This window comes from Manacus vitellinus, unplaced genomic scaffold, assembly GCF_001715985.3.
Source record: "Manacus vitellinus isolate BGI_N305 unplaced genomic scaffold, ASM171598v3 scaffold_2_pilon, whole genome shotgun sequence".
Classification (NCBI taxonomy): Eukaryota; Metazoa; Chordata; class Aves; order Passeriformes; family Pipridae; genus Manacus; species Manacus vitellinus.
In genome coordinates, this window is record NW_021940208.1 from 37,628,072 (window position 1) to 37,654,686 (window position 26,615).

General features: G+C 37.6%; 1 protein-coding gene across 1 annotated transcript in view; it reads right to left on the reverse strand.

Annotated features, from left to right (window-relative positions):
• Positions 1-7,008: 7,008 nt before the first annotated feature.
• Positions 7,009-26,615, reverse strand: part of MYCBP2 (MYC binding protein 2) — a 155,987-nt gene continuing 136,380 nt past the window's right edge. The window contains exons 70-84 of the mRNA XM_018070965.1: positions 26,422-26,502; positions 24,906-25,172; positions 22,579-22,862; positions 22,217-22,313; positions 20,247-20,366; positions 18,408-18,509; positions 16,960-17,088; positions 14,326-14,458; positions 13,993-14,096; positions 12,711-12,899; positions 12,103-12,210; positions 11,221-11,430; positions 9,159-9,266; positions 8,788-8,953; positions 7,009-7,809 (exon numbers count right to left, since the gene is read on the reverse strand). Of these exons, the coding sequence (XP_017926454.1) occupies positions 7,694-7,809; positions 8,788-8,953; positions 9,159-9,266; positions 11,221-11,430; positions 12,103-12,210; positions 12,711-12,899; positions 13,993-14,096; positions 14,326-14,458; positions 16,960-17,088; positions 18,408-18,509; positions 20,247-20,366; positions 22,217-22,313; positions 22,579-22,862; positions 24,906-25,172; positions 26,422-26,502 (2,214 nt within the window). The 3' untranslated portion in view covers positions 7,009-7,693. The remainder of the gene's footprint in view (positions 7,810-8,787; positions 8,954-9,158; positions 9,267-11,220; positions 11,431-12,102; positions 12,211-12,710; positions 12,900-13,992; positions 14,097-14,325; positions 14,459-16,959; positions 17,089-18,407; positions 18,510-20,246; positions 20,367-22,216; positions 22,314-22,578; positions 22,863-24,905; positions 25,173-26,421; positions 26,503-26,615) is intronic.

The window sequence follows — 26,615 nt, forward strand, 5'->3', positions numbered from 1 at the left end:
CAGCGGCGGCTCCTCGCTCAGCCCCCTGCCCTCCTCCCGCCACGGCTGAGCTCCGCCTGCCTCCGGCAGGAAGGGAGGAGGGAAGTATAGAGGGGTACCGCGGGAAATCACAGAATCAGTTGGGTTGGAAAAGACCTCAGAGATCATCGAGTCCAACCTATGACTAAACACCACCATGTCACTAGACCACGGCACTCAGTGCTATGTCCAGTCACCTGTAGGGACGGTGACTCCATCAGCTTCCTGGGCAGTCCATTACAATATCTCATCACCCCTTCTGGGAAGAAATTCCTTCTTGTGTCCAACCTAAACCTCCCCCGGCGCAGCTTGAGGCTACGTCCTCTGGTCCTGTCACTTGTTACTTAGGAGAAGAGGCCGATCCCCACCAGGCTACAACCTCTTTTCAGGTAGTTGAAAGTCACTCCTGAGCCTCTGCTTCTCCAGACTAAAGAACCTCAGTTCCCTCAGCTGCTCCTTGTCAGACTTGGCATTCTTGGCCACCTGGGCACACTGGATAGCACCAGCAATAGAGCCAGGTGTTCACTGGTACAGCGAATTATCTCTGTGATTTGAAAGCCCCGTGCCAGGCCAGCCTTAGGAATAGATGTAATGGAGAAAGCAAACCATGAATGCTTCCTGGAGCTGGCAGGCACGGGAAATGATGTGCTTGGGATACTGTCAGGCAGAGAAAACAAAGTGATGACATTTCCCACGGGCTGCAAATGCCTTGTTACCATGCGCCCCCCACATATGTGATGCACCCCAACACAGGTTGTTTTTCAGCACTGCACGTGACCGAACTCTTTACAGTTGTTGAGATTCCCAAAACAACTTTACAGTTGTTGAGATTCCCAAATTATTCATTTATTGCAAGATACAATAAATTACTGCTTGAATTGTTATGATCCCAATTCCTGTAATTAAGTTTTTTGGAAACAACTGGATGTGATCCAGTGCTCTCCCCAGTCTTAAAATGGCTTTGAAACAGGATAATAGCTCTTCAGTGGTTGCTGAAACATCACCATACCTGAGGTCTTTGAGAAGCAATTTATATAAATACATTACCTTGGATACTGAAAGTCTGTTAAAAAATAAGGTTTTTTTTCTTTTCTGGTTCTTTGAAATTATTAGTGAAAAAAAAAAGACTTGCATACAAACAGGAATGTTTTTAAGTGAGAAATGTTCATTTTGAGTTTCTATGAGGAAATAAACTCTTTTTCTCCAATTTAAAATGTCTTGAGCTATTTTACTGAAGCTTGGCCATTATAGTTCTCTGTGTATTTATGAATCTACATGCAACCTTCAGCTTTTCAGGAAATGCAGCAAAAATATGGAAATAAGAGGTGAGTTATCACCTCACTTTGAACAGATTCATAAGCATCTTAGACATGCTTGTAATAGCAAATATGTGACTATGTAACTTGCTCTGATCAAATTCTGGTGTCTGCGGAAAAAAAAAAGGAACATCATGTGACCAAAACAAATATTTTTGGAGTCTGTGTAGAAGTCTTGGGAGATGTAACAGTGGCAATTTCATTATTTTGAGGTAACTTCTACTGCATTATCTGAGTTTCAATGTATTGACTTAGTGGGAGTACCTTACAGTACCTTGCAGTTACAATTTGCTGCCTTATCTTTGGAGTAAACAAAGTTTGGCTCAATGCCTGTGCCCTTATTTGCTTTGTTGTAACTGCTTGTGTATGTTTTAGGCACTGTATGTGTGTGCAGGAGAAAAGAACAAGTGCAGAAAGAACATGACACTATTTGGGGACATAGCAGCCAAAATCAGCTAGAAAGGCATCTGCAGCTCTGTCCTTGGGTCTGAATCAGGCCCTGGACATGGTGCAAAGCACTGCCAAAAATGTCTGTGGCATCTGTTGGCAAAGCACAAGAACTGCAGAGTTAGTTTACCAGAACTGAATGACAGAAAACCTATGGGCAGGTGGTGGTGTGGACACCCTCTCCTGGCACCCGATGAGCCCCCCCCGGCTGGCTCTGGCTTAGCTGGTAGGCAAAGCCCTGCTGTTTGTAGAGCTTTTGGACTCTGGTAGTTGGTGCTAAGATAGGTGGCAGCAGTTTAAGAAGGGTCCAAGTAGCAAAGGTCCAAAGACAAGAGAAGTCTAGGCTGTTCTGTGAAAGAGCTGTGTTGTTGCCAGCTGTGGCCAGACACCTTGAAGCTTTAGTCAGCAACTTGGAACACCTTTAACAAGTTATGTCTTCATTCAGGAGTTTCTCTGCCTTATTAATCACTTAACTAAGAGTAGATGAGGTTTTGAGAGAGGAGTATTTTAAATGATAAAGGTGAAATTATTTTTATTTGTGTACACTCTCAGTAGTGCCAGAAAAAGTCCAGGGCCTGTGCTGAGCCCTGGTATGCAGAAATGAGACTATTGAGGAAACCGCCTTGTAATTTTTTACTTTTACAAAACAGAAGGAGAAGCTCTATGAAGTTTCAGTCTTTCTGGTGGGAGAGTCACTCACTTATGGCAGAGATTTGAAGCAGCCCTTACTACCATAATGTGAAGATCAGGAACAGCCCACAGACACTTCCATAAAGCCAAGAGAATGATAGCCAGTGACAGCCCAGTGTCTAATGGGAGATCTCACCATATCAGGCTGAGGTTGTACTGGTACACCTCTTCCCATTTCAGCTGATAGATTACCTGCTTGATGAAGCCTGCAAAAACGTTGCAAATGCCAGGGCTTGATTGTAAATGCTGCAGCTTTCAGCACTGAAAATCTCATTGTGCTGATTTTCTGGCCCTATTCAAGTAGCTCTGAAGCAGGCCTGCAGCAAGCAGCGGTGCTCCATCCCAATAAGCCTGGCTGGCATTTGGCTAGGATAAAAATACAGAGGGGAAAATCACAGAAGCAGTTGGAAAAGAGTTAAGTAACAATAAAATAGACCAGATCCAGCTATGATGAAAGTATGTCAGGCTTGCAGGGCATGAGTAGCCTACTCTGATTTAATAAAAATACAAGCTGTGAAAAATATGGGGATACTAGTGTGATATTAGGCTGAAGGACCTGGTCTAGAATGCCTGTGACAATCTTAATCCTAAAAAGATTGTGCAGAAAAAAGCAAAGGAAAACAGAACTTTTTCTTTAACAATGCCAAAAGAAGTGATTGTTTTTCAGCAATAGATATAATTTGGGAAACTTCCTGTTTTTATTATCTTAAGATGTCTATACAGGAAGATTTTCTAGTGGGAGGAAGTTCTTACGCTGTTAGATTGTAGTATTATGGACTAATAAAATATTATCTATCACAAGCAAGACCTTATAGAAAAGGAGCTGTAACTTCCCCCCCCCCCCCCCCAAAATGTAGCCCCAAGTGAAATGGTCCTTAAACCAGAGGGCCTCAATTTAGGGGCTCATGGCCTTAAAACATAAAAAGATATATAAAGTAAAAAATAATAAAAAGATAAAAGTAAGGATGAGCAACAGCAAGATACAGTGTTGACTGCGACAGGCTGATTACTTGATGTTGTTGCTCATGCTTCTGTAAAAGCTGGAGAAAATTGTTTTAAAAGTTTCCTCCAAACTCAATGTCTAAATATTATTTCTGTCTATAGAGGCTACAGTAATTCTTCCCAGATGAATGGCTCCCATGGTTGCTTCATCAGTTAAAGCTATCATACTACTTTCCTATATTTGGTTAGGTAACACAGAAAAAATTGCCCTTTGCTGGAACTTCTGATATGGGAGTATCCTGGCATGGCTTTGGCTTGGAGTGCCACACAAACAGGTAGAGTGCGCTGAGCCATGCAAGCAGCAACACAGACACCACCTGATCTTTTCCATGGTATGGACCATGGATAACCAGCTGACAGGAGAATAATACTGCTGGAAAGGGGCAGCACCAGTTCATTGAGAGGTTGACCCAACAACATCCTGGTAGAAGTTTTTTGGTTTAAGTTTTCTCTGTGTTCTGTGGTTCTTCCTGCAAATCAGTTTGGCTGTCTCTGCCAGTGGCTGAGGAGTTAACATGGGTAGCAAGCCAGCAGTGGTAAAAATTCCCCAAGAGACTTGTTGCTAAGAGGGGGCTGGCATTTGTATTAGGACTGGCCTTGATACCAGGGCACAGTACAGAAAAACCCAAAGGCACAGAAGTAGACACAGCAATCTTATGAGTAATAATGTCTTGAACTGGGATGTTGCTGCTGAAATCCCGTTTGTATTGGAGAAAATGGGGACAGAGGTGGACGCAAGTGCAATGTGTCATCTTTCATGTTATATCTATTAGAGCAAAACCAATGAGGAGTAAATTGCATTTACACTGTAGCTCAGATCATTCCATTGCTATTACTGCTCCTTGACAGAGTCTACTGATACAACCTGCCCCCAGGCAAATGCCTTTAAGAGGTTGTTGTTCAAGTCCACTGGCCAAGTTTCTAAGTGTCATTGTTAGGAATTGGCATTAGTATGGTGAATTACTGCTAGTGCATCAAACCCCATCATAACAAACCACCTGAATCTCTACTTTAATTGACATAACAGTGCTGCCCACGTGGCCACAGTGGAGTATGCATTCTTTGTGTGCCAGCATGCTTAATGACATCCTTCCTTCTTCTCATGGCTGCTCAGGAGGAGTGCATGGCAGAGGCAAGACACAGGACTGTGGCTGACTGGAGTGGGAATGTTTTCCAGGGCAGCTGACTGAGCAGAAAAGTTAAATTGCAAGAGTGGATGTAGACAAAGCCACATTCAGGAAAGGAATATTAGTGAGTGGACAGGGAAGTGGAAATACTAGACTAGCTGAGACCTAACATGGGCTAAGGATGCTTGAATCACCTGGGATGCAAAAAGGAGTGAGAGTGTAGAAGCAATGCTATGGATGGTGATAGCAAACAGCGCTGCATGTGCTGCTCAGTGGCTGACCCAAAACAATGCCTCAGATACTGTGTCCACGGTTTCAAGGGGCCAAATACCCTACTAGGTACAACACAGAAAGAAACAGTTACATCCAAAGGGACTGTATTTCAAGGAGCAGCAGACAGCCTACACGAAACCTTGCAGTAAGAGCACAGAGCACCTCCTCAATCCCAACAGACTGCAGAGGTGAACATTACCTGAGAAAATGCCCCAGCCAGCTGGCAGATCATCTTTGGGTGATTATCAATGACTTGTGATGCCCTGTTGCACCTGACTGCTTTGTAATCAGTTTGTTGTTCTGTATTTGGCTGCATCTCTGTAGGTATATCTGGTGAAGAGCCTGCTACCTGGAATGCTTGGCAGCACAAGTTCACTACTAGATCCTCCCAGTGAGAGCAGCGGGTGTGACAGCGCAGCCCCTCCAGGACACCATGGGCTGAGGGACAAACAATCTGTGGTACAACCACTGCACTCTCAGTCACCTGCAATGTCTGGCATGGGTTAATATTACAGATGGCTGTGGCAAAGCCCTGCAAGGTTGGAATTATATCCCGAATGCTGGGTGGTCCTGAAGCTCCCTCACTAGCTTCTGTTTAGGTGAAACAGGGACTAACTTAGGATGATGTAATTAACAAAACCTGTTTAACAAGGACCAAGTGTCTTTGGCCCTGATGGTGGCACGTTAATTAGCTCCGTCTTATTAACTTTTACTTTTCACTTTGTGCTCAGTGGGTGGACACACCCATGAAAATTTAAGGTACTTGTAAACTAATGATCCCAGTGGGAGTACTGAGGCCTTACCTTAGCCAGGAGCTGAGTTTGGTGTAAATTAGCTGAGTGTGGGGGGCTGTGGCAAATAGGGTGGCGCAAGCAAGAACTGAGTATTTCCATTGCGTGAGCTATGGATCAACAGCTGACACAAAAGCATGTGAGACTGCTGGAAAGGCATACTGCAATCTTATTGTGGACTGATCTGATTAGTGGCCTGCGCTGGCATGTGGCTGTAATCACCGGCAGAGATTGGTGTGCGGGGAGGTGTGGTGACGTGAATGTCTGAGACAGCGTAGGAGCAGTGTCTGGGATTCAACCATTACGTGAAGAAGCTGTGGTCTACCCAGGAGCCTGAGGTTGTGCCACCCTCCTTGGAGTAGTAATTGGGGATGGTCACTTGTGTCCAAGACATACATTTCCCTGACACTGCCTATCCCTCACTCCCATCCACTTAATAAACTGAACGTAGCAGTGCCATGTCTTTTCCACACTGTAATCCTAATTTCCTAAATTAATCTAAAATGAAAGAGAAGGCTGAAAAATTAAAAAAATAGAATTAATTTGTAACTATGGTGCTACACTGAGAAATTTTAAAAAAAGGACAGTGGGTCAGACACACAATACAGGGACGATCACTGCCCTGGTCCTGCTGGCCACACTATTTCTGACACAGGCCAGGATGCCAGTGACCTTCTTGGCCACCTGGGCATACTGATGGCTCACATTCAGCTGGCTGTCAACCCAGCACCCCCAGGTCCTTTTCCACTGAGCCACTCTGCCTCCAGCCTGTAGCACTGCAGGGGGTTGTTGTGACCCGAGTGCAGGACCCGGCATTCTGCCTTGTTGAACCTCATACTGCTGGCCTCAGTCCACTGATCCAGCCTGTCCAGATCCCTCTACAGAGCTACTGTGCTACTGTAAATAAGACAAATTGTACTTCAGAGGCTTGTGAACTACTTAGAACTATTTCAATGTGCAGACATACATGCTGCTCCATGAGAACTTCCTTTAGCAGGGCGGTTCGACTGGATGATCTCCAGAAGTCCCTTCCAACCCTAACCTTTCTGTAATTACAGATGTCTGAAGTTTTCTGAATGCAGTCTTCGTTTGTGTTTTTAAACACTGTTGGTAACTGAAATGGAAATAAAATTCTTCATATGAATGCTAGCACATTTATCCAGCTTTTTTGTTAAAAAACAGAGCAGTGCTTTTTATGGCTTAAGTACTTCCATAACCACCAGTTTACCCACTAAACTTTCCTACTTTTTAAAAGAGTCTGCTGAAATAATTAAACGACATCTCCCTCCTCCACCTGTTTCTAAAAAGCATTTCTGAAAATGGAGGCTTACACATTTATTAGACTTTCACTGTATAAAAATGTACAGTGGCTTTATTGACATGTACATTCCATTATGTTTACAGCTGCAAGATATGAGGCACACTCAGTATTGCACTTCATTAAAATTTCAGGCTCAAACATAACCCAGAAGTTTAAATGAAACTGCTGTTGTAATTTAATAATTCTTATACAGGACAAACATTGATACCTTTATATACAGTGTGATACTTGTTACATTTATGCCTTCCTAACACATTTTTTTTTTATAACAGTCTAGGAAATAAACCAGAATATTCTTCTTTCCCATTCCCACTTGTGATGCGTTACAATTGTACAAGATTACAAAAAGTCAGTATACAATAATCAGTAATTTTTTCTTTCTCCTGAAAGCCAGCATCATTCATAGTCCACAGACACACAGATCCTTTAATAGCAATTGTTTATTTGTAAATGTCCAATGTTTCCTAGCCGATGACTGTAATGGCCACATGCAAACACCTCACAAATTTTGATGTCTTGGTTCAAAAAATGTCAATATCTCACAGCAAGAATTATGTACATGGTATTTGGCATCCTTCTTGCACTGTAAATTGTTCCTTTTACCTGGGTTATGAAATGGTCCCATCCTCATCCCATCTGGACTTTGTTTTCAGGACACTTGAGGGATGAGGGCACCTGTTTTTGCTCTGGTAAAAAAAAATTGCTAGTCTAAAAAGTGTGAGCATTTCTGCAAACCCCACAACCCAGAGCAAATTCTTCACCAGTGGGTGGATGGACAACATGAAGTGGACATTCTGTTCCTTCAAGTTGTTTACCTTTGGGACCTACAGTGAATTTCAGGGTGACAGGGGGAAAAAGAAAAGGAAAAACCCAAAAGATTAATGCTTGCAGACAATATAAACAAACATACATTCCCTCAAAAAAACATGATAACTGAAGGTAATACATCTATAATATGAATTTATAAGGCATCAAAAATTAAGGTTTAAGAAATGGCAGCTAGGAAGGTGCTTGCACACAGTCAGATTCAAGCAAGAAGCCTGAAGGCTTAATAGGCCAAGAAAAGAAAGTCAATTAAATCTGACAAAACATGATCAAAACCTGTTAGTTCCTTAAAACAGTTATTTCAAATGCTGAACTGGTATTTGAAGAGGAAAAAAAATGATCAAACTGTCATGTAATTTAAAACAATCAAATTGAAAGTGAAGAAGGTTTATCTCACTCATACTGTGAAAGAAATTCACACAATCTAAGAGCAAAATTGGTAAGTACGAATAAATTACATTCTGCAGTAAACAAAAATTCTAAGGAATTGTAATTTTTTGGTTAAGATATTTACATGAAATAAGTAAACAAAAAGATCTCTTTTTTTTTTTTTTCAACAGCAAGGTGAATTATATGATTTAGTGAGGTCAAATTAGTAGCACATGGATTTTGAAACTAAGGCATTGGGGTAACAGTTTGCACATGACAGCTGCATAGAGATACAGTATTTAATAGTTTTACACATCATTCCACATCTGGAGTCTGAATTGGTGTAGGGAAATTGAAATGTCTTTCTGTATCCAAGTATCTAATGTTTAAAGGATCAGTGCAATGACATTGCCAGAAAAACAACAAAAATCGAAAGCATGCATAGAACAAACCCATTCTAGTATCATTCAAGTTACTAAATTTAAAATTTGTATGACTGACCCTGTGGTTTTCCTAGAAAAAACTAGCAAGAAAAGATAAGAAAACCAATTAAAACTAGTTACTTATCTCCAATTCAGTGTGGTAAATTTGCTGTGTAAGAATCCTACCTGCAGGACAGTGTGGGAGTTCTTCTTTAGGGATGCTTGTCATTCTTTGGAAATCATCATGGCAAGCATTGCAAAAATGTGTTGTCCCAAAACAGAAAAAAACAGCAACTGAACAGCAGTAGCGGCATTTGTATTCTAAGAAATCTGTACCGTGTTTGGGACACATCTGAGCAAAGGAAAGCAAACACCGATTAATGAAGTACCCATGCTCTAACAATCCAAATAATTCATTTCTACATTCTGTAGTCTACAGTGGTATTACACAACATTGTACAACACATATAATTACAAATGACTGTGAATTATTGTACAGCTTGGGTACGCAGAGCTTTAGAGTGAAATAAGAACATGAATACAAGTTATTTACTCACCTGAGCCCTTGAAACATCAGAGCATGCACCACAGATAAGCTCTCTGGGATCATAGTCATCTCCTTGTCCAGCCTCAGCATCACAACGAGCTTCGCCACCAAAATATGCCTTAATTGTAGATAGAAATGATTGGACATTAAATAAGAGACAACTATTCTTTTAACCAATTCAATGTGGGGGGGAAATGATGAATGACACAGCCATTACAGTAGTCTCCACTATGCTGATCTCTCTCCACTGTCTCTGGATACATGTTTTTGAGGTACTCAAACAATGTCTCAGGATAAACAAGACCAAAAACTGTGCAATATACCCTGGTTTATGCAAGTGACTTAAAGGCTTTTGAAACAGTATTTGGATGCTCTATGAACTCTATGTAAAAAAGACAGGAATGAAGCTGAAGGCAGCACAGGACAATCCACCAGGAGGGCTTTTTACTAACTGAAGGGAATATCAGTTTTTATGCTCATGTGGGATCCCTTATAATTAGAATTTTGGTATTTTCTGCAGATTCTCATCTTATTCTACCAGGACACACTGGGCACAAAAATGCACCAAAGTGAGCCTGAAACTCTGATGAATTTCCTCATATACAAGTGTTTTCACACACAGCAGTGATATGAGGTGATGAGTAACTTCCTTCGTTTATTATCTAACTAAACAATGCACAAAATTCTTATTCTCAGCAATTCTAGCCATTTTGCAGAGTTTTTAAAAGGATGGGGAAAGTGGTCTCAAGGCAACTGTGAGGAAGGAAAAATTTAAGCACCCTACTTTTCCCCAAACTCTGCAGATTAAAAAAAAAAAAAGGAAAAGTCCTATGGAATGCATGTCAGAGAATTAGGTAGTAGAGCTTGGGGTGAATAAGTGCTAGAGGAAGGAAAGAAGTTAGAAATTAGATCCCTGAATGTTGCTATTCAGACATATAAACACAGTATGAAAGGGAATAATGAGATAAAAGGGAAAGAAAAAGAGGGCAATAAGAAAAACACTGAAATACCAAGTATTAAATACTGGAAAGAAAATGTAAGAAAAAACAGGGACAGGGCTGAAAACTGGGGAAAGATGAAAAAAGTATTTTTGTAAGGGATGAAAAAAAGGCAGTAGGCAAGTTTCTAAAGGATGAGGAATGAAAATGGATGAACTGTGGGAGGCAGGAATAGAAGTGAACTGAGTAACTGTGGAGTAGTGAGCTAGTGATGCATAACAGTCCTTCCCTAGTATATGGAAATTAATCCTTTGTTCTCTTATTTCCAAATTGTTCACTTCCATTTAACAAAAAAATTATTGGGGTTGCCCTTGAAAATTTGATCATGAAATTGCCTTATTCCATTCATTCCTAAGGGAAAAAAGAAAACGATGTGATCAAGCTGGGCACTAAAATCAGCTTCAGATGAAAGAAGCAAAGGGAGGGGTTTAGCATTATTAAGGCTGGAAAACACCTCAGAGATCATTGAGGCTAACCTTTGACTGAACAGTTCAGTGATTGTCCAGAATTTCTACAGCCATTTTCTCTAACCACAGATAAAGAATCTCTTCGCTGATGGGGAAACCCAGGGGCTGTTTGTGTATTTTTGTCTTCTGGTTAAAATTTATATTCTCTTCCTGAAGAGAACTGTACGCATATGACCTAGAGTCCATCAGGCTAGACCACACATATTTATGTGGCATCTTAGTGAAGAGCTCTCCATATGGCAGAGTTAGAATGAAATATATTTATACTATTTCAATGTTGACAGAAAGTATGACTTGGAAGTGGGACAAAGGGATGGTTGGAGTTCTAACACAGTATCACCTGCACATTCTTGTAAGGATGCTATCATGCTTTTGGTTTCTGAGCTGCTCTGTATATACATTTTGTATATACAACTGCTCTGTATATACATCTTTACAAGATAAAACACCGTGTACATCTCATTTGTTCAATGCTTTTTTAATTATTATCCTGTGAACAACTTCTTTTCCTCCTTTTCTACTTCATACAGAATATATTAAATATATGTTCCATCCTAAGGCATTACTTTTAAAACTACAACATACATTTAGTAATTAATCACCATACCTTTTTGCACTTGTAGCAAACATAATAAGCATATCTGTTCATAGCATAGCCAGCTGGGTCATTATAAAATCTAACACCTGGCGTCGTGATGGCCTCGCTCTTGTGCAACCCTTCATACTCCAATCTCATTAGCGCTTTTCTCCTTACATCTTCATAGAGTTCTTTGATTGGATCAAGCAAATCCTTTAATACTGTATGATTGATTTTGTTCTGAAATAAAAGAAATACTGATTAAAGTATCTTGCATCTTTATCACAACAGCTATGATAATCTGTATTATGGTCAGACAGAAATAGTATGATGGATGTCCTAAAAACCTAAGAGCTTGGGCAGTGAACATTTCAAAAAATGGCTGATATAGTATATACTCTATTTGCTGCAAAAATAGTAAGCAGGAATGCTCCTTCCACGGCCTGTTGTTATAAGAAGTCATCAGCCTTTACAACAGACTAACAACCACAGAGGGATGGTCAAGAATACACAAAATATTTAGCACAGCACAAGAATATGCTGATTGTATGTTTTTTTAAATTTTGGTCCTATTTGACTCACTGCTAAGCAATTAAGAATAATGACTGTCAGTCCTCTATGGCAGCTCTTTTTCATTTAATGATCACCAGCTATTGCCATAAACTACCACAATGCAGCATGACAAAAGAAATATAGCGTGCAGAATGGCTGACCATTCCCAAACTTCATATTCCTACGGTGTTAAGGTGCTCTCCCCTTCCAGCAGCTATCATGTGATTTTGATTACAGCAATTTAAATTTTGTTGAGTATAAAAGGAATTTCTAGTAATTTAAGCTGAAGTAAGTATGTGTATTCTTCCCTACATATCAGGTAACCTCTGTTTGACCTAGGCAGGCATGCAGCTCATTTACCTTGCAAATAGGACAGGACATAAACCCGAAAGTTATCCTTGGCCCAAGCCATCTGTTTTCTAGTACTCGTTGACAGCATTGCAAATGGAAAACATGGCTGCAGTCCAGCTTTAGAAAAGAATACATATAAGTGAACATTGAAGTTACATTGACCACTAAAGTAGAAGTAGTTATTTACTTTTAAGTGGTAACATTCACAAATTCCAGTATTACTTCATTTAAAATCCTACAAGACCCCTATTTTCTTCTTAACAAGGAGAAAGAATACGAAATGGTTATTAAAATCATAACCACTCCAAAACCACCTGGGGAAATATGAAATAAATATGAAGTATATCTACTAATTACCTCAGTTGTTTTTCTCCTTTATGAAATATGCGTTTTAATAAAGTAGACAGAGCAAATTAAATTGATCCAATCTGCTTTCTTGAAATAGAAGTAATGCCAGACAAAAAGAAAGCTTTTAAGGTGACCTAAACATTGTTATGATGTCTCTGTTTAAATTTTTAAGAACATAATTTGAAAGACTTTGTATTTTAGCTTCTTCCACACTACACATTACAATTATAACAGTAATCTCTTGAAAGGGAAAAAAAAATCCCAAAAACCTGGATAGCTGGTGCTGCTGAAAGTGCTTCAGTAAAGCAGATCATGCACATGTCATCAGCATCTTGTTTAAGAGTTGTAGCATTCTTATCACAGCCATGCAAGCATGGCAAACAGTGCTCTTCATTCTTAACGCCTCCACAGGGATGACCGCAGGGGTGTGTCTTGCTGCAGGCAATTTTAGCATACTCCTATTAAAAGTAAAGAGTTAATCACCTTTTCCCCTTCACTGAGTGTTTTGACAATGTCACTTTTTGAAGGACTGCTGGTCTGTGCAATGAACTGAGATGAAACAACCATGATTCATGTTGTCTACCGGTACAGCAGGTACTTGGGAAAAACTGCATGTTGTGTACTTGAAATAACAATGGTTACTTATGTTACTTCTGAATAGAAATGGTTTATTGAAACCATAATTTAAAAATTTCGATAGAAAAAGAACTGTTCTTTGATCCTTCATGTGTAGTTTATATATTGAGTGCTTCCTGACTACCCTGCATTAACAGCCTTTAAGATATCTGCAGCTTTTGGTCTTTCAGGAAAGGTATCAAGTAACCCACTCTTAAGAACACATTATAAGCTAATCATTAGTCAACATAAAGCACTTCTACAGGAAATGGAATTTTAACCATCTCTAATTCCTATCTCTGATAAGTAGTAAACTTAAAAAGTTGCCCAGAAGCTAACAGCAAATTGAACTGAATTGATGTTACATTAATATAATGTATTCATAGGCAGAAAGAGAAAAAAGGATGGCCAACTTGCTTCATTTAAACAGAAATAAATAGGGTGGGATAAGAAACTGGTTAGGATTTGGCCCTCTGCCAATTTCACCCATACTGTAGGACACAAAACCACTTAGGATACATGGATACAATTGCCAAACCTGGCCAAGTCATGTTCTATGCTCACATAATACACAGGCTGTTAGGCAAACTAGCTTTATCAAGCTTTCCGGTACACCAGCCTTTATGCTGACAGTGTGTATTTTACTTTATAATTGCAACACTATTGTGAAAACTTGAGATACTTTTGAAGATAGTAATAAAACTACGCAGTATTCTGGTTGACTATTGGTGTTTGTAGTATGTAACTAAAATAAATATTTAAAAACTGTGAAGTACTTGAATGATAATATTAAATATTAAAACCTTTTCCTATGAGAGGCCTGATTTAAAATGGACCACAGGGATGAAAAAGGTTTACTTAAAATAAGAAGCATATTTCATCCTGTGGTCTCTTCTATTTATGTAGTTAGCGATGACTGTACTTGTTAATACACACCTGGCAGTCTGCATCAGAACAAACACTTCCCACTGCTGATAATTCTGTTCCACTCCTACATCCACAGAAACGACAGGCTTCAGAACTGCTGGTGGTTGGTTTGCCTAGGTCCACGAGAGTAAACAAAACCAAAAAATGTTCTAATGAAACATAAGGGACCGATACTCTAACAGACATCTAAACAACAGTCACAGAAAACAACTAGAAATCCAGCAATTCTTATGCAGCTAAACTATTTTATTTTTATTAACAAACAATTAAAAGCATTGCCCTAAAGGAGGTGAAAATCAAAATAATCAGGATAAAGAGCAAGTAATAACACTTGTGTTTTACCTGTCTGTTCTCTAAACTCCACCATAGCCTTCATAGTTTTAGAATCAGCTAATGCCATCAGCCAGAAAAGTTTGGTCCTTCCACATCCCTCATGGAGATCAACTTTGATAGCTTCTTCTTCTTCTTTGAATACCTGTCAGGTTAACCAAACAGATACGAAATAGCATCTCTTTGTTATTTTTGTCACTGTCTCTTTGGATTTACACCGTATGTTTTATAGGTTCTGTGGAGCTTGCCTACTGCAAGCTATTTTTCTTTTATACATTCCATAACTTTTACAAATTGCAGCATGGATAAAGGTTCTGTGTTTTCAGAAGTAAAAATAAATAAAATTAACTCTTGATCTAACATGGCTGTGAAACAACAGTGCAGCAATGCTAAAAAGAGAGCTGCACAACATTTTTTTCTAGTTTAATAAATATGGAGCTTGGCCTTCATAACTCCTATCCAACTCATCCAGCAGACAACAGTATATTACAAGCACAAGATAACATCAGAAATATCTTCACATAACCATGCCAGTAGTTTATCAGAGCAACACTGATAATTATGGTCTTAAAAATATGTACTATAGAATAACAATTATACAAGTGTGTAATATTAACATTTTCGATTTTCACATAAATACACAGTGGATACTTTTTGCTACAATGAGGAAAATATAAAATTTTTCAAAATCAAAAAACTGCATGAGATCCTTAGGGGACTTTATGCAGTCTCTTCTTTTACTCCTTTCCAAAGTTTTGAAGGCAGTTCTGTTTGCATTCATTTCACCTGCAATGCAATGAAAGTTAGAACTTTTCTGGGTATGGATTTATACTCTCACTTTAATTCTAATCAGAATCAGAAAAAAATCAACCTTCTGATTGCTTCACAATGGATATTACATAAGCATGTTGTAGTAGCTTACAGGCTGTTCTTTTTGGAAGGGGGAGAAAATACATTAAAGAGGAATGTATGACTGAAATTGGACAAAGAACAGGAAGCAAAGAGAAAACAGGAGAGGGGGAACATGACAGAACTTAAAATTGAAATTGAGGGGCTTAACATGAGAGATGTAAAGGTAAAGGTAAAGGTGGTGAATAAAGAGCAAAAGTTTAAACATGCTTTTAGAAGTAGATAGGAAAATCTGATAAGTAGCTATTTTGGACAGATTAAAGGAGAAATGTGAGGACTTCTATGAGATAAGAACTTACTTTTTATCAACTGTAATCTGAATAGGCTATACAGGAGAAATCAGAAAAATAAATGAGACTAGACTGTGCTGTGCCGTGACAGAAGAGTAGACACAAAAAATGATCTTCCTGGGATGACAAAACAGGAAAATTTCTAAGGGGATTGCGAAGATTTTAGCTAAGAAAGAGAAGATAATGGATGGCCATGGAACTGCCAGGCTGAGACTTCACTGCAATTGCAGAGGCACCAGGAAAAGTGTTCCACTGTAGAGTGAAACTCAATACCAGTGGTCTGATGTTTACATCACACGTGCTCTAGACTAGCTGATCCCATGCACTGAATGACCATTAGCTGTGTGTCCCTCTATCTTTTGTTCTTAGTTTCACCTGAAAATAATCCAGTTCATGCACTCCAAGACCTCCACAACAGAAATCAAAGCACATTAAAGAGAGATGATCACATCTGCTTTAAAAGCCCATTCCTGATCATAATTAAAAAGTTAATATAGATGCATTCTAGGAGAGGGAGAAGAGGAATGATTTCCATTCAATTAACTTTATTAATGACATTTATTATTTTAATCTTTGTGCAAATGTAAGTAGTCAAGGGGAAAAGGGGAAAATAAAGGACCACAAAAAACATGAGAGAAATAGTGTCAAGAAAGAGGAAATGTTCAATAATTCCAGAAGTAAAAGCATCTTCAACATTAATTTCAATGAGAAAAAGCAAAATTCCATGGAGAATGTTGTTTCAAGTTTAGAGATGAAAAGGATAAAAGAATAACACAAAAGAACACTAATTAACAGAGTACTCAGCAATTTGCAAAAACTCAGATCTAAGTCAAAGTTTCAATCCTAAAAACAAAACCAAAAGAAGTCAGGAAATTTTCAAGCTTACGAATATGACAACATACTTATCTGTGAAAACAGAGTGAAAGCTAGAGGAATATTGTGCAATAAGAGAAGACTGACATAGAAGAACCAGTAGGAATATTTGCTATCAAATGGTCTTCCTGGATATGAAAAAAATATACATACCTTAGAAATGAAGAGGTTGATAAGCCCTGAGTTCATATGACAGAAGTAAAGGAGATATAATTTAACAGGAATAAAGAACCAATATATACTTCAGAAGGTCTAGGGAGCTCCTAAATTCTCCTAAAAAAGTGTTCTGACCCAATGTTAAACAAGAGAGAAAAAAGCTGATGTAGCAAAAGAACTAGAATTAGGGACTGCTACAAGATTTTCTAACCTTCTTCCAAGATAAGTGATAAGAAAATGTAACTAAAAACAACGAAAAAGCATTAAATGGAAAATTATCTATCCCATCTCTAAAACAAAATAAAACAATACACCCTTTTCAGATTTGATACCTGCTACTGCCTTTTACTTATATATTATTTGGGGAAATGCACACAATATATGCAGTGCATACAACATGATGTCATGTATACTCTACCTGTCTCTGATGAGTTTTTGTTCGACGATGGAGATGAAGGAATCGGTCACAATCTGTGCACAAATTCCCACAGACATTACATAAAATGATTGCAGCAGTTTCACCATCATCGTGGTTATCACACATTGGCTGAGATAAAAAAGAAAAAATACAAAATAATTCCTCTTTATCACTTCCTTTCAGCATCTGTTTTTATTCTCCCCCCAGTCACACACCCCACACTTCCTCTCCAATTTATAAAGGGGGATAAAGAGCTTGTTTCGACTATTAATGCTATCTTTAGAGTAATCAATATTTAAACAATTACTCCTGGACACAAAAAGCCTCAATTTATGGCATCAATTTTTTTGATATTCTTCATTTCACGTTTTGTGTGATGTAGCAAAAATGTGTTTTTTCAACAATGTAGTTGAGACATCGTTTTTAACTAGTGTTGAAACTAGCTGAGGAGATTTCTGTTGAAACTAGAGAAGAGCTTTATGTGGTAACAGTGGGTTATGGGCATGTTAACAGAAAACTTCAGAGATACAAGTACTCAAGCTTAGTCAGCAGGCATGATATTTACCCTTCATTACTTTGATATGGTATGTTTACTCTGTTCAAACATCTAAACAAAGCTGTAGGTCATCTATAACTCAGAGGCAATATGGTTGAAATAACAAACTTCAAAATCCATCGTAAAATTAAGTTGCTCTACTGATACAATTTTTTTTTAAATTCAACATGGCTGTGTTTTGCAGTTCAAAATATCTGCACAAATAAGAGTTCAATCACTGATTTTGATTATGTATATGTTTGAGAACAAGTTTCCATTGTAATCACAGAACATGTGGTTTCCATGATACTGGAACTTGGAACAGAGTTCTTCCAAAGCAGTTCTGGTAGGGAGACACACATTCACCCTCAACATCTGAATATCATGATGTAAAACAGGATTGGGGAATTTCAGGCTGGGTTCAGTAGCTCTAAGAATTATTTGTTCTAAGTATCCTGAGTTGTTAGTGCACAATCTTTCCTTGCCTCCCATTCAGTTAGAAACAGTTTCTGTCTCTTTGGGGTAATCATTCTCTACTGAGATGGGGAAGTAGTTATTGAGGAACACAAAAGAATTGATTTTATTATGTGAGAGGGATTAAGACAGAAGGGAAAAGCTCTGATAGAGGGTGTTGTATTAACTGAGTCAATCTACTCAAAAATCCATTCCATAGGTGTTAGGAAGGCCTTGCTTCATCCTGAACTTAACCTTACTGTTTTAAGTTGAAATTTCTGTTTTCTGAGCAGTGTTTGTCTAGAACACAAATACTTCAAATGTGTATGTACAATCTCCCCTGGGAACAAAAGGGACAAATAAGGTTAGGCCAAGTGTACCTTTCCCAACCATTATTCTAAATTCTTTGATAACTGAATAAATAAAAATAAACACAAAACCATATGATTTTCAGTCTCACCATCTGTTTCTGTTGCCCATCCTTTCCCATCCATCTTCCTGAGGATAGTCTGTCAACATGATCCTGATCAAGAACACAGAGGGATGCTAAGGCCAGCCACAGCTATTGAAAGACAAGGTAGAATTAAATGTCGTAGATACATTAAAAACAAAAAACCAAAACTCAAACAAATACTAAAAAAATAAACTTCGGCAGATAAGAATGTCACTGTTACCTGCTCATACAACCCAAGTTTTTTATTTTCCAAAAGAAGCTGCAGATACAATAAAACTTACTGAACTTTTGGGAACTACCTTGTTTCTTTCAGGTATGTCACTTTATGATTATAAAAAGAGTAGCTACCACACAAGAAAGAAGAAGTGAAGAAAGAACAACAAGAGCACATTACAGAGAAATACGGCAAATATAGACTTGCATATTGCTCCCAAACATTGCAGGCCTTAGGGAAGACAAAATTCAAGGACACAGACTAATAAAAATGAAAACAAAACCAAAAACAATCCCCACAAAACTTCAGCTTAATGAGACTGATTTCCCTATGTTCTCTCCTCACTTCACAGTAATTTGAAATTACCCAGGGTACCCTACTAAAAGAAGTTCTACGTTAACTATTCAGAGGAAGCTTTTCTCTCTTATTCTCCTTTGACTAGAGTGAAATCCTGAAGAGATGAGTTACATGAAGATAATTTGTCAGTAAGCCTGAAACCCAAATTGAAACGCACTTGACAGCTGCATTTTGGAATAGTTTGATTAGAACAAAATTGTTTTTGCTGAAAAACTCTATTGGACTCTTCCCCAAAAAACACACCTCCATGACAGAGTACAGTCAGTCAAAAGAGTAGCTGGACTGATGTTCAAGGCTCTTCTAAGACCTGGTTAAACTAATATGGTGACAGCTGAAGTGGTAGTCCAAGACTGTGTCCTCCAGAAAGCAGGGAATATATGAGTAACAAAAATGATGAAAACCACATGAGTGTCAAATGCCTGTAACCATTGCAAGCCTCCTTTTTTTTTTTCTACAATTATTATGCCTGAGCAGCTAAAATCTGTACTCTCTAAGATAGTAGGAATGTAATAATTTACAAATATGCTTTTTGTGGTATTTCAAGAAATCTATTAAGGTTGAATCAGTCTCAGTTTCTATAAAAGATTCATGGAAAAAGTTAAGACCAAGAAAAGAAAAACATACCAGGTTTGTTTGTAAGGCTCAGCAAATAATTTTTTATTTTGAGACAAACACAGGTGAAACTTAACTTAATTGTCCTAGAAAACATCTGTTACTGTTTTCATAATACCCTTGAGATGTGGCAGCTGAATACCTAGAAGTCAAACTACTTAAAATAGTTGCATAGAGAGCTGGAAAAAGACAGCTTATGCATATTGTGCAATGTTCCACAAAGATGATCTCATAAATTTAATAAAAGGGAAGTATCACAAACTTAAAAGTAGAACTATGTCAAGAATAAGCCCCCAAATGTACAGGTATCACATTTATTCTTCATTATTTCTGAGATACCCAAGATGCATATTTAATTATAATTCAGTTTTCACTTGTGTATTTCTGCCACAAAGAAGACAATTAAATCTGCTGAGACATAGGGAAAGAAAAACTTTTATTAGGACATACAGTGATTGCTTTAGCATACCTGTCCATTATGCACACAGCTAGATTTGGAGAATATAAACTGTATACTGTATGCATTGTTTCCTGAAGCAACCTGTTCTACCAGGAACAGGAAGTTTGTTCTACCATAGAGGAAGGTTCCATGTGGGATCCAATAGATGGGCTCCCACTGCACATTTACAATGAACTAATGCTGAATTCAGTGAAGTTCTTACTCTGGTTGTTGCAATGCACCTCACTGGTGATCTATATTCTTCTTCCATTTTGGTCAGGGCTATGATGGTTTCAGCAATAGCATTCTTTGTCACGCGTGACCACGCTTCTGACAGATGACCCTGTTAAAGAGGAAACACAATTTATTATAGCTTTTATTAATATAAGAACAACTAAAATTGTAATTAGAGCTGCTAAGAACAACATTAGATTAAGATCTCAAGTTAGAACAGAAAAAGAGACAGTCAGGGATGACTTTGACAAATCAGGTCTTTTCACAGAATTATTTCAGTTGGAAGGGACCTTAAAGACCATCTATTTCTAGGTTCCCTGCCAGGGATAAGGTAACAACCTTCCACTAGACCAGGTTGCTCAAAGCCCCATCCAACCTGGCCTTGATTTTTAAATCTAGTAAAAATTAGCCCTCAAATACTCAAGTAACTGACTGAGGCAGTCTCTGAGCAGCTACTGGAATAAGTAACTTAGAATAGATAGAGGGCATATGATTTGAAGAATGCAAGATCATATTCCTAAAGTGTTCCTCACTCCTCCTGGAGAAAGAAAGATGCAGAGCTGGAGCATAGGTAAGTGACTGTGAACACCACACAGATCACAGTGGGTTCCTAAAGAAATCAGGTTCACTTGCCTAGCTCAGCCATCCTCAATACTCTCCACAGTTTCTCTATTTGAAAGAAATAAAGAGGAGTACACAGGAAACATCAGGACTACAAGCACATTTTCCAAACTAACCTTTAACATTCTGAGCCTATGGCACTGATTCATACTCTAAAGTTTCTGATTCAGAGACTGCTATCTCCTTCAATTTTTATTGTAATTTGTAGATTTCTAAACCTCATGCTAAAGGTGACAAATAATTGAGGCTCACTGGACTCTGAAAAGGAAGGTATAATGACTAATTCAGATGTAGGTAACTATACATTGCAAATGTTGAGAAAGTTCTGTGAAAGAAATCACATTTCTAACTTTTACAAAGAGCGTAGTAAGATGGATGTCGCCCTAATGATAATTAGCAGCTCTAAAAAGCTTCAAAGAAGGGTTTTCAAACAGAGACACGCTTTAGTTGTAACTCTTATGAATTGTGCAGTTCTGAAATCTTGTGGTCAGAATCAACAGCAGCAATTGCAGAGAACTCCAATCCATCTTCATCAACTTTGAGGAGGACCTCCTTAATCTAAGCTCAGTGAATGGTTTAGAAAACACGACTCCAAAGCTTAAGATACTGAAAGACCTTTCAAAGAGTACTCACAGAAGCAAATCTGGGTCATTTAGAGTATCTGACTGAAGCAGGTACAGAATTAAGGAAAATAAAAAACCCTCTCGACTAAATTCCTTTCCCTGTAACATAAACAAAACCTTTTTTTCTTTTGCCAGTATTGTTTCTGGGAAATAGCTGATTCACCTTTCATCAATACTGCTGAAAAAAAACTTGTCTGAAGCAGATACAGCTATGGAAAATTTAAGCCCAGATGGTTAAAGTAATAAGCAATTGTAAATGTAGATTTCAGTCAAAGAAAGAAGTCAGTTTCAACCAGAAAATCCACACATGAAGTCTACATACTGTCACATGAAAACAACACTATTATCTTACTCCACAGATACTTTCTACTTTTCTATTAGAGTTCTGAGTGCTCAAGATTTTTAAAAATTAGGTTTCTAATTTAATAATGTAGACAATGGCCCACAGTCGCTTACCTCCAAAATTTCTGGTACAAGTGACTTATTTAAAAGCTTATTTTAAAACTAGATATCTGTTTAGCAGAATGAGAACTCAACTGGCTACTGCTCCTAGCCTAGACTCTGTCCTCAAAACTATACTTTACTTTTCTTGAGACCAATTCACATTTAGCAGCTCAACCCAATAATAACTATAATAGAAGGTAATGAAAAGATGTACACTTCATTATCAGAAATATTAGAATATCCTCCACACATTTAAAGGATAGAAACTCACTGCTGCCATGTCTTTGATGAGTTTAATGATGATCTCTGAAATCTGTGTAGGCGTTGAACCCTTCATCCACCAATGACTTTCACCTCGACGAATGTAGCTGCAAAGGACATACAGTAATAGATGAAGTAAACTCAAGTAACTAGTTACTATTTGTCAAAATCCAGGACAAAGAAATAAGTGTACATATTCAGCACATAGTAGGTTGTGGTTTGTTTTTTTTTAAAATTGAACTCACGAATAACGTGACATATGGTCAAAATGTTATACAGTTTTTCCCATTATAAACAAAGATTATAAAGACAACAACTGACTTCAAAGAAGGTGCCTTTAGCTCAAGAATATATACATAATTTTAAACAAACCTGGAATTGAAGATCATTGGAAGTGTGACTGTAGTAACTCCTTTGCCTGCAGTAGTGCCAGCTGTCCCTGTGATAGTAGTTCCTTTGGCTTTTAGCTGTACAGTGAGAGCTTTGGCAATGCATCCCAAAAACATGTCCAAGATACCTAGTTTATTCCAATCTCCTTTTTCTGTTGAATGAATGATATCACTTATATCTGCTGGTGGAAGAGACTTCACTCCTATAATACTAGCCAGGCGACTAGGGGTTACCTCAGGCAAAACTCGTCTCAGTAATGATGTTACCTGGAAAAGAAAAATCAGAACACAACAATTCTTACCAAGACAGCTGGAGTTTTCAAGCAAAATCTTTCTCCTCCACAAGCTATTTCAGTAAGAAGGACTGAATCTAATTTCTGTACTTAATTACTACAGTAAGAAATTCTGCAATGTTTTTATCTTGCAGGAACTTAGAATCCACCTAGAGAAGGAACAGCAGCTTACAACAAGATAGTGCACTAGTTGTATTAAGGTAAATATGTTTATATAGTTACATTGTATTATGTGCATATAACTACGCACATGCTCAGACAGACAACACCCAAATTCAGAAAGAAAGATATTAAAACTCTGCTTGAGGATACCAAGAGTAGAAACAAACTGTCTAGTTCCACATTACTACACTTACAGCCTGAGTGTAAGACACATGCTAAGGACTCATGCCAGTTCAATAACAGACACTGGTAATTAAAAACCTCTCATCTTACCTACACAGGTTATATGGGCATTATATATACATAATATGAAATACTCAAAACCCACTGGATACTTAGATCCTGTCCATTTGACAGACATTTTTACCATCCTCTACTTATTCAAGGTCTAATCTTAGCCAGTGCAACCTTGCTTCATCTGTTACGATGATTTAGCAAAACAGTCACTGGTCATTCCACAATTCTAGCTGTCACTGTGCCTTAAGGTCAAACACAATATTAAAACTATTGCCTCCTCAAATCATGCAAATATTTACCAACATTTGGAGCATATGAAACATATATAAATTGGGGCAATTATGTAACTCTCTCATACCCTTTCCCCCAATGAAGTGGCATGAGATCTTACCTCACACCTTCACACCTGAAAACTTTACTGCTTTTTGTACAGAACTCCTATTTGCAATAAATAAACACACCAGCTTTTAAACTTCATACATTTGAAAAATCGAAAATTAACAGCTCTGATATATAAAAGGAGCACCTCTGGTTCTTGCAATTATATACAATAATTGTGGACAAAGTTGTCCTTTATAAATAGACAAATGCAATTAATGAACTTTAAGTCTTTTTTTTGGAATGTACTACAAAACACTGGTAAAAATTTAAGTAGTACCACAGTCATAAGACAGTGCAAACTTTAGAATCTGAACTTTCATCTTAAAAAAGAGAATTCTTAGTCATTGCAGCAGAAAGCAAATTTCTGACAAACCAAACATACATACCTAGACATGGATGAAACTGTTTTAAACATGACCAATTGGGCTACTGTGAAGTAAGATTCACTGAATACTGTGAAGTTCAGATTGACTGAAGAATCCTTTGCAACAGCACTCCCAAACAAAAGATGCATGCTTATGTAAAAGATCCCCACCCATTAGGACATACGAAATTACTAACTGCTCTTGTGCATCCTACTCAATTTCAGCAACAACCCCTGCCAAGCAAACCACATGTCCTTTTGATGTATGGTTTGAAAAAGCACTTTACCCTGTCCTATTCAAAATCCTTCAGAATAAGGACAAGAAAGGTGAAGGGCAATATTAGTTTAAGGCATTTCAGTTTGCTGCTTTAGGTTCATGATGACTTAATTAAGCAATTTTGGGTTCCTACACCTCAGTTCTACCTCCTGGAGACAAAGCATTACAAACTTGCTCAAAAGTTAATTGTTGTTTTAATTTCATAACTGTAGCCTTCATTGTCTTCAGCACTGTTTGTGCTTCCTACAAATAGTTTCATACAGTCAAATTGTGGTGGTGCTGGAATATATATGTATTTATATGTCAAACACATGAAACTGTTTAACCCCATTCAAAAACTGGAAAACCAACCTAAAACCTGACACTTAAATTCCAAAAAGAAATTCTGTATTAATTTTTTTTACATATTCAGAAATTTTTACAAGTCCTCTCCTCATTATTGTGGTAACAAAATTATTTACAGTTATTCCCTATGTGGAATATTTAATAAGAAGAATGAGTTCAAGCACACGTTATACTATCACGCACACAATTTTAGGATTCTAAAGACATTTTTCTAGGAATACCAAGATAAACAAGGAGCAGTTGGCACTCACCTGTCTCTGCACCCTGGGGGAAGCAGTGTGTAGCAACGAAAAGAGATCCTGGAGCAGAGTCAGCTGCTGAGCCAGATACTGCCGGCCCACATTGGAGCCGCTCAGTGCCAGAACCATGGAGAGCAGCTCAAAGCAATAGGCGTCAGAAGAGGCATCTTCATCGTTGGGCTGTGAGTTGGCATTCTCCTTGCTGGAGATGGCGTGCTCCCATTCCTCACGCACACGCGTGGCTTCCATTCGGATGGCCTGGACTATATGGGCACATACCTATCCAAACAGAAACCAAATACATAATAACTCTAAAAACTTTTAGAAAGTGAAAGTGATTGTGTTTTAGGCACCTTCACGACTACAGCTAAAATGGAAAACCTGTGAAATTTTGCCTGTGCTTAAATTACTTTTTAACATAAATTCAAATGAAGAAGAAAATTTGCATTTAAGCATAAAGTAAAGACCAGATAAAATTCTTCAGAATTAAGATTTAGATTTAATACTGAATTCACTCATCTTCATTCTGGAAAATTTAACTGAAATTATTTTCTTTTTATTTTAGTTCCTGCCTTTTAGTTTATTTTTTACCTAGAATTCAGGTTAAAAAAACCACCAAAAAACCCGCATAAAAAATCCCTATAAAATACATTTACTCAATACCCCCAAAATAAAATGACTTATTAAAATACTTAAGTCTCTTGATTTGTTTATTACTAAGGAAGCTTAAAAACTGTAGAAATAATGTTTTCATTTTACCAATAGCATGTTAAAAATAATTTTTAAGAGATTTTAAAGTTTGCTCAGTGACAAAAGAGTAGATTCTGCTTAACTTACTAACCTAACAAATTTCAAAATTAATTAATAGCTCTTTTATTATTGTGAAAAATCTTTATGGCAATGTTTGTCTTATTATAGGTATAGTAAAGATAATATCAAAGATGCTTATTTGGTATATTTAAAAGAATTCAGTATTCCAAAGAAAATATACTCTAACTACTGCTTTATGTTAGAAAAAAACCCAGACAAGCTAAAAAAACCCCCAACCCCAAAATTTCACTGATTAGAAAAAAGAGTAATTTAAGAATGTATGCACTGGTTACCTTTTTAGGATTAAATTTTATCAAATCTAAGTACTTTCTGATGATAGAGATGGGGAGAAAACATGTACAAACTAAGCATCTAAACTCTTGTCACTGAACCTCACCTTGTGAAGCTCTACTACTATGCTATTACTACTGGTAAATATGAGGAAGTACCATTTAAAACTCAATTCTAAAACTTTTAGAATTGAGTCTAATAGGGTAAGAGGTTTTATCCAATTAAAATGAATTTTCTCAGTGTTAATTTCTGCAGATTTTACATATAGAATAAACACACATACTATTTAAAATGTAAACTAAAATGTGTTCATAAAGAACAGAAGAATTGGAAGTACCAAATAAATGGTTCTATATTCCCTGAAAATGAGCATATTTATTACAAGGCACAAATATTTAATCCTCAAATAATTTCAAAATGAACAAACCTGTTTCTGCAAATTTGTCAGTTTGCTCCGGCTGAATATGATCCCTACCATGTGCTCCTTCAGATCTGCATCTGATGTTGCCTTCATAAAAAGCATATTTAATCAGATCAAAAGTTTCAAGAACATTTCATAATTACTGTAGCAATTAACATGGAATGTATCAACAAACTGTTTTAAAAGTTTGAGCTTTTTGT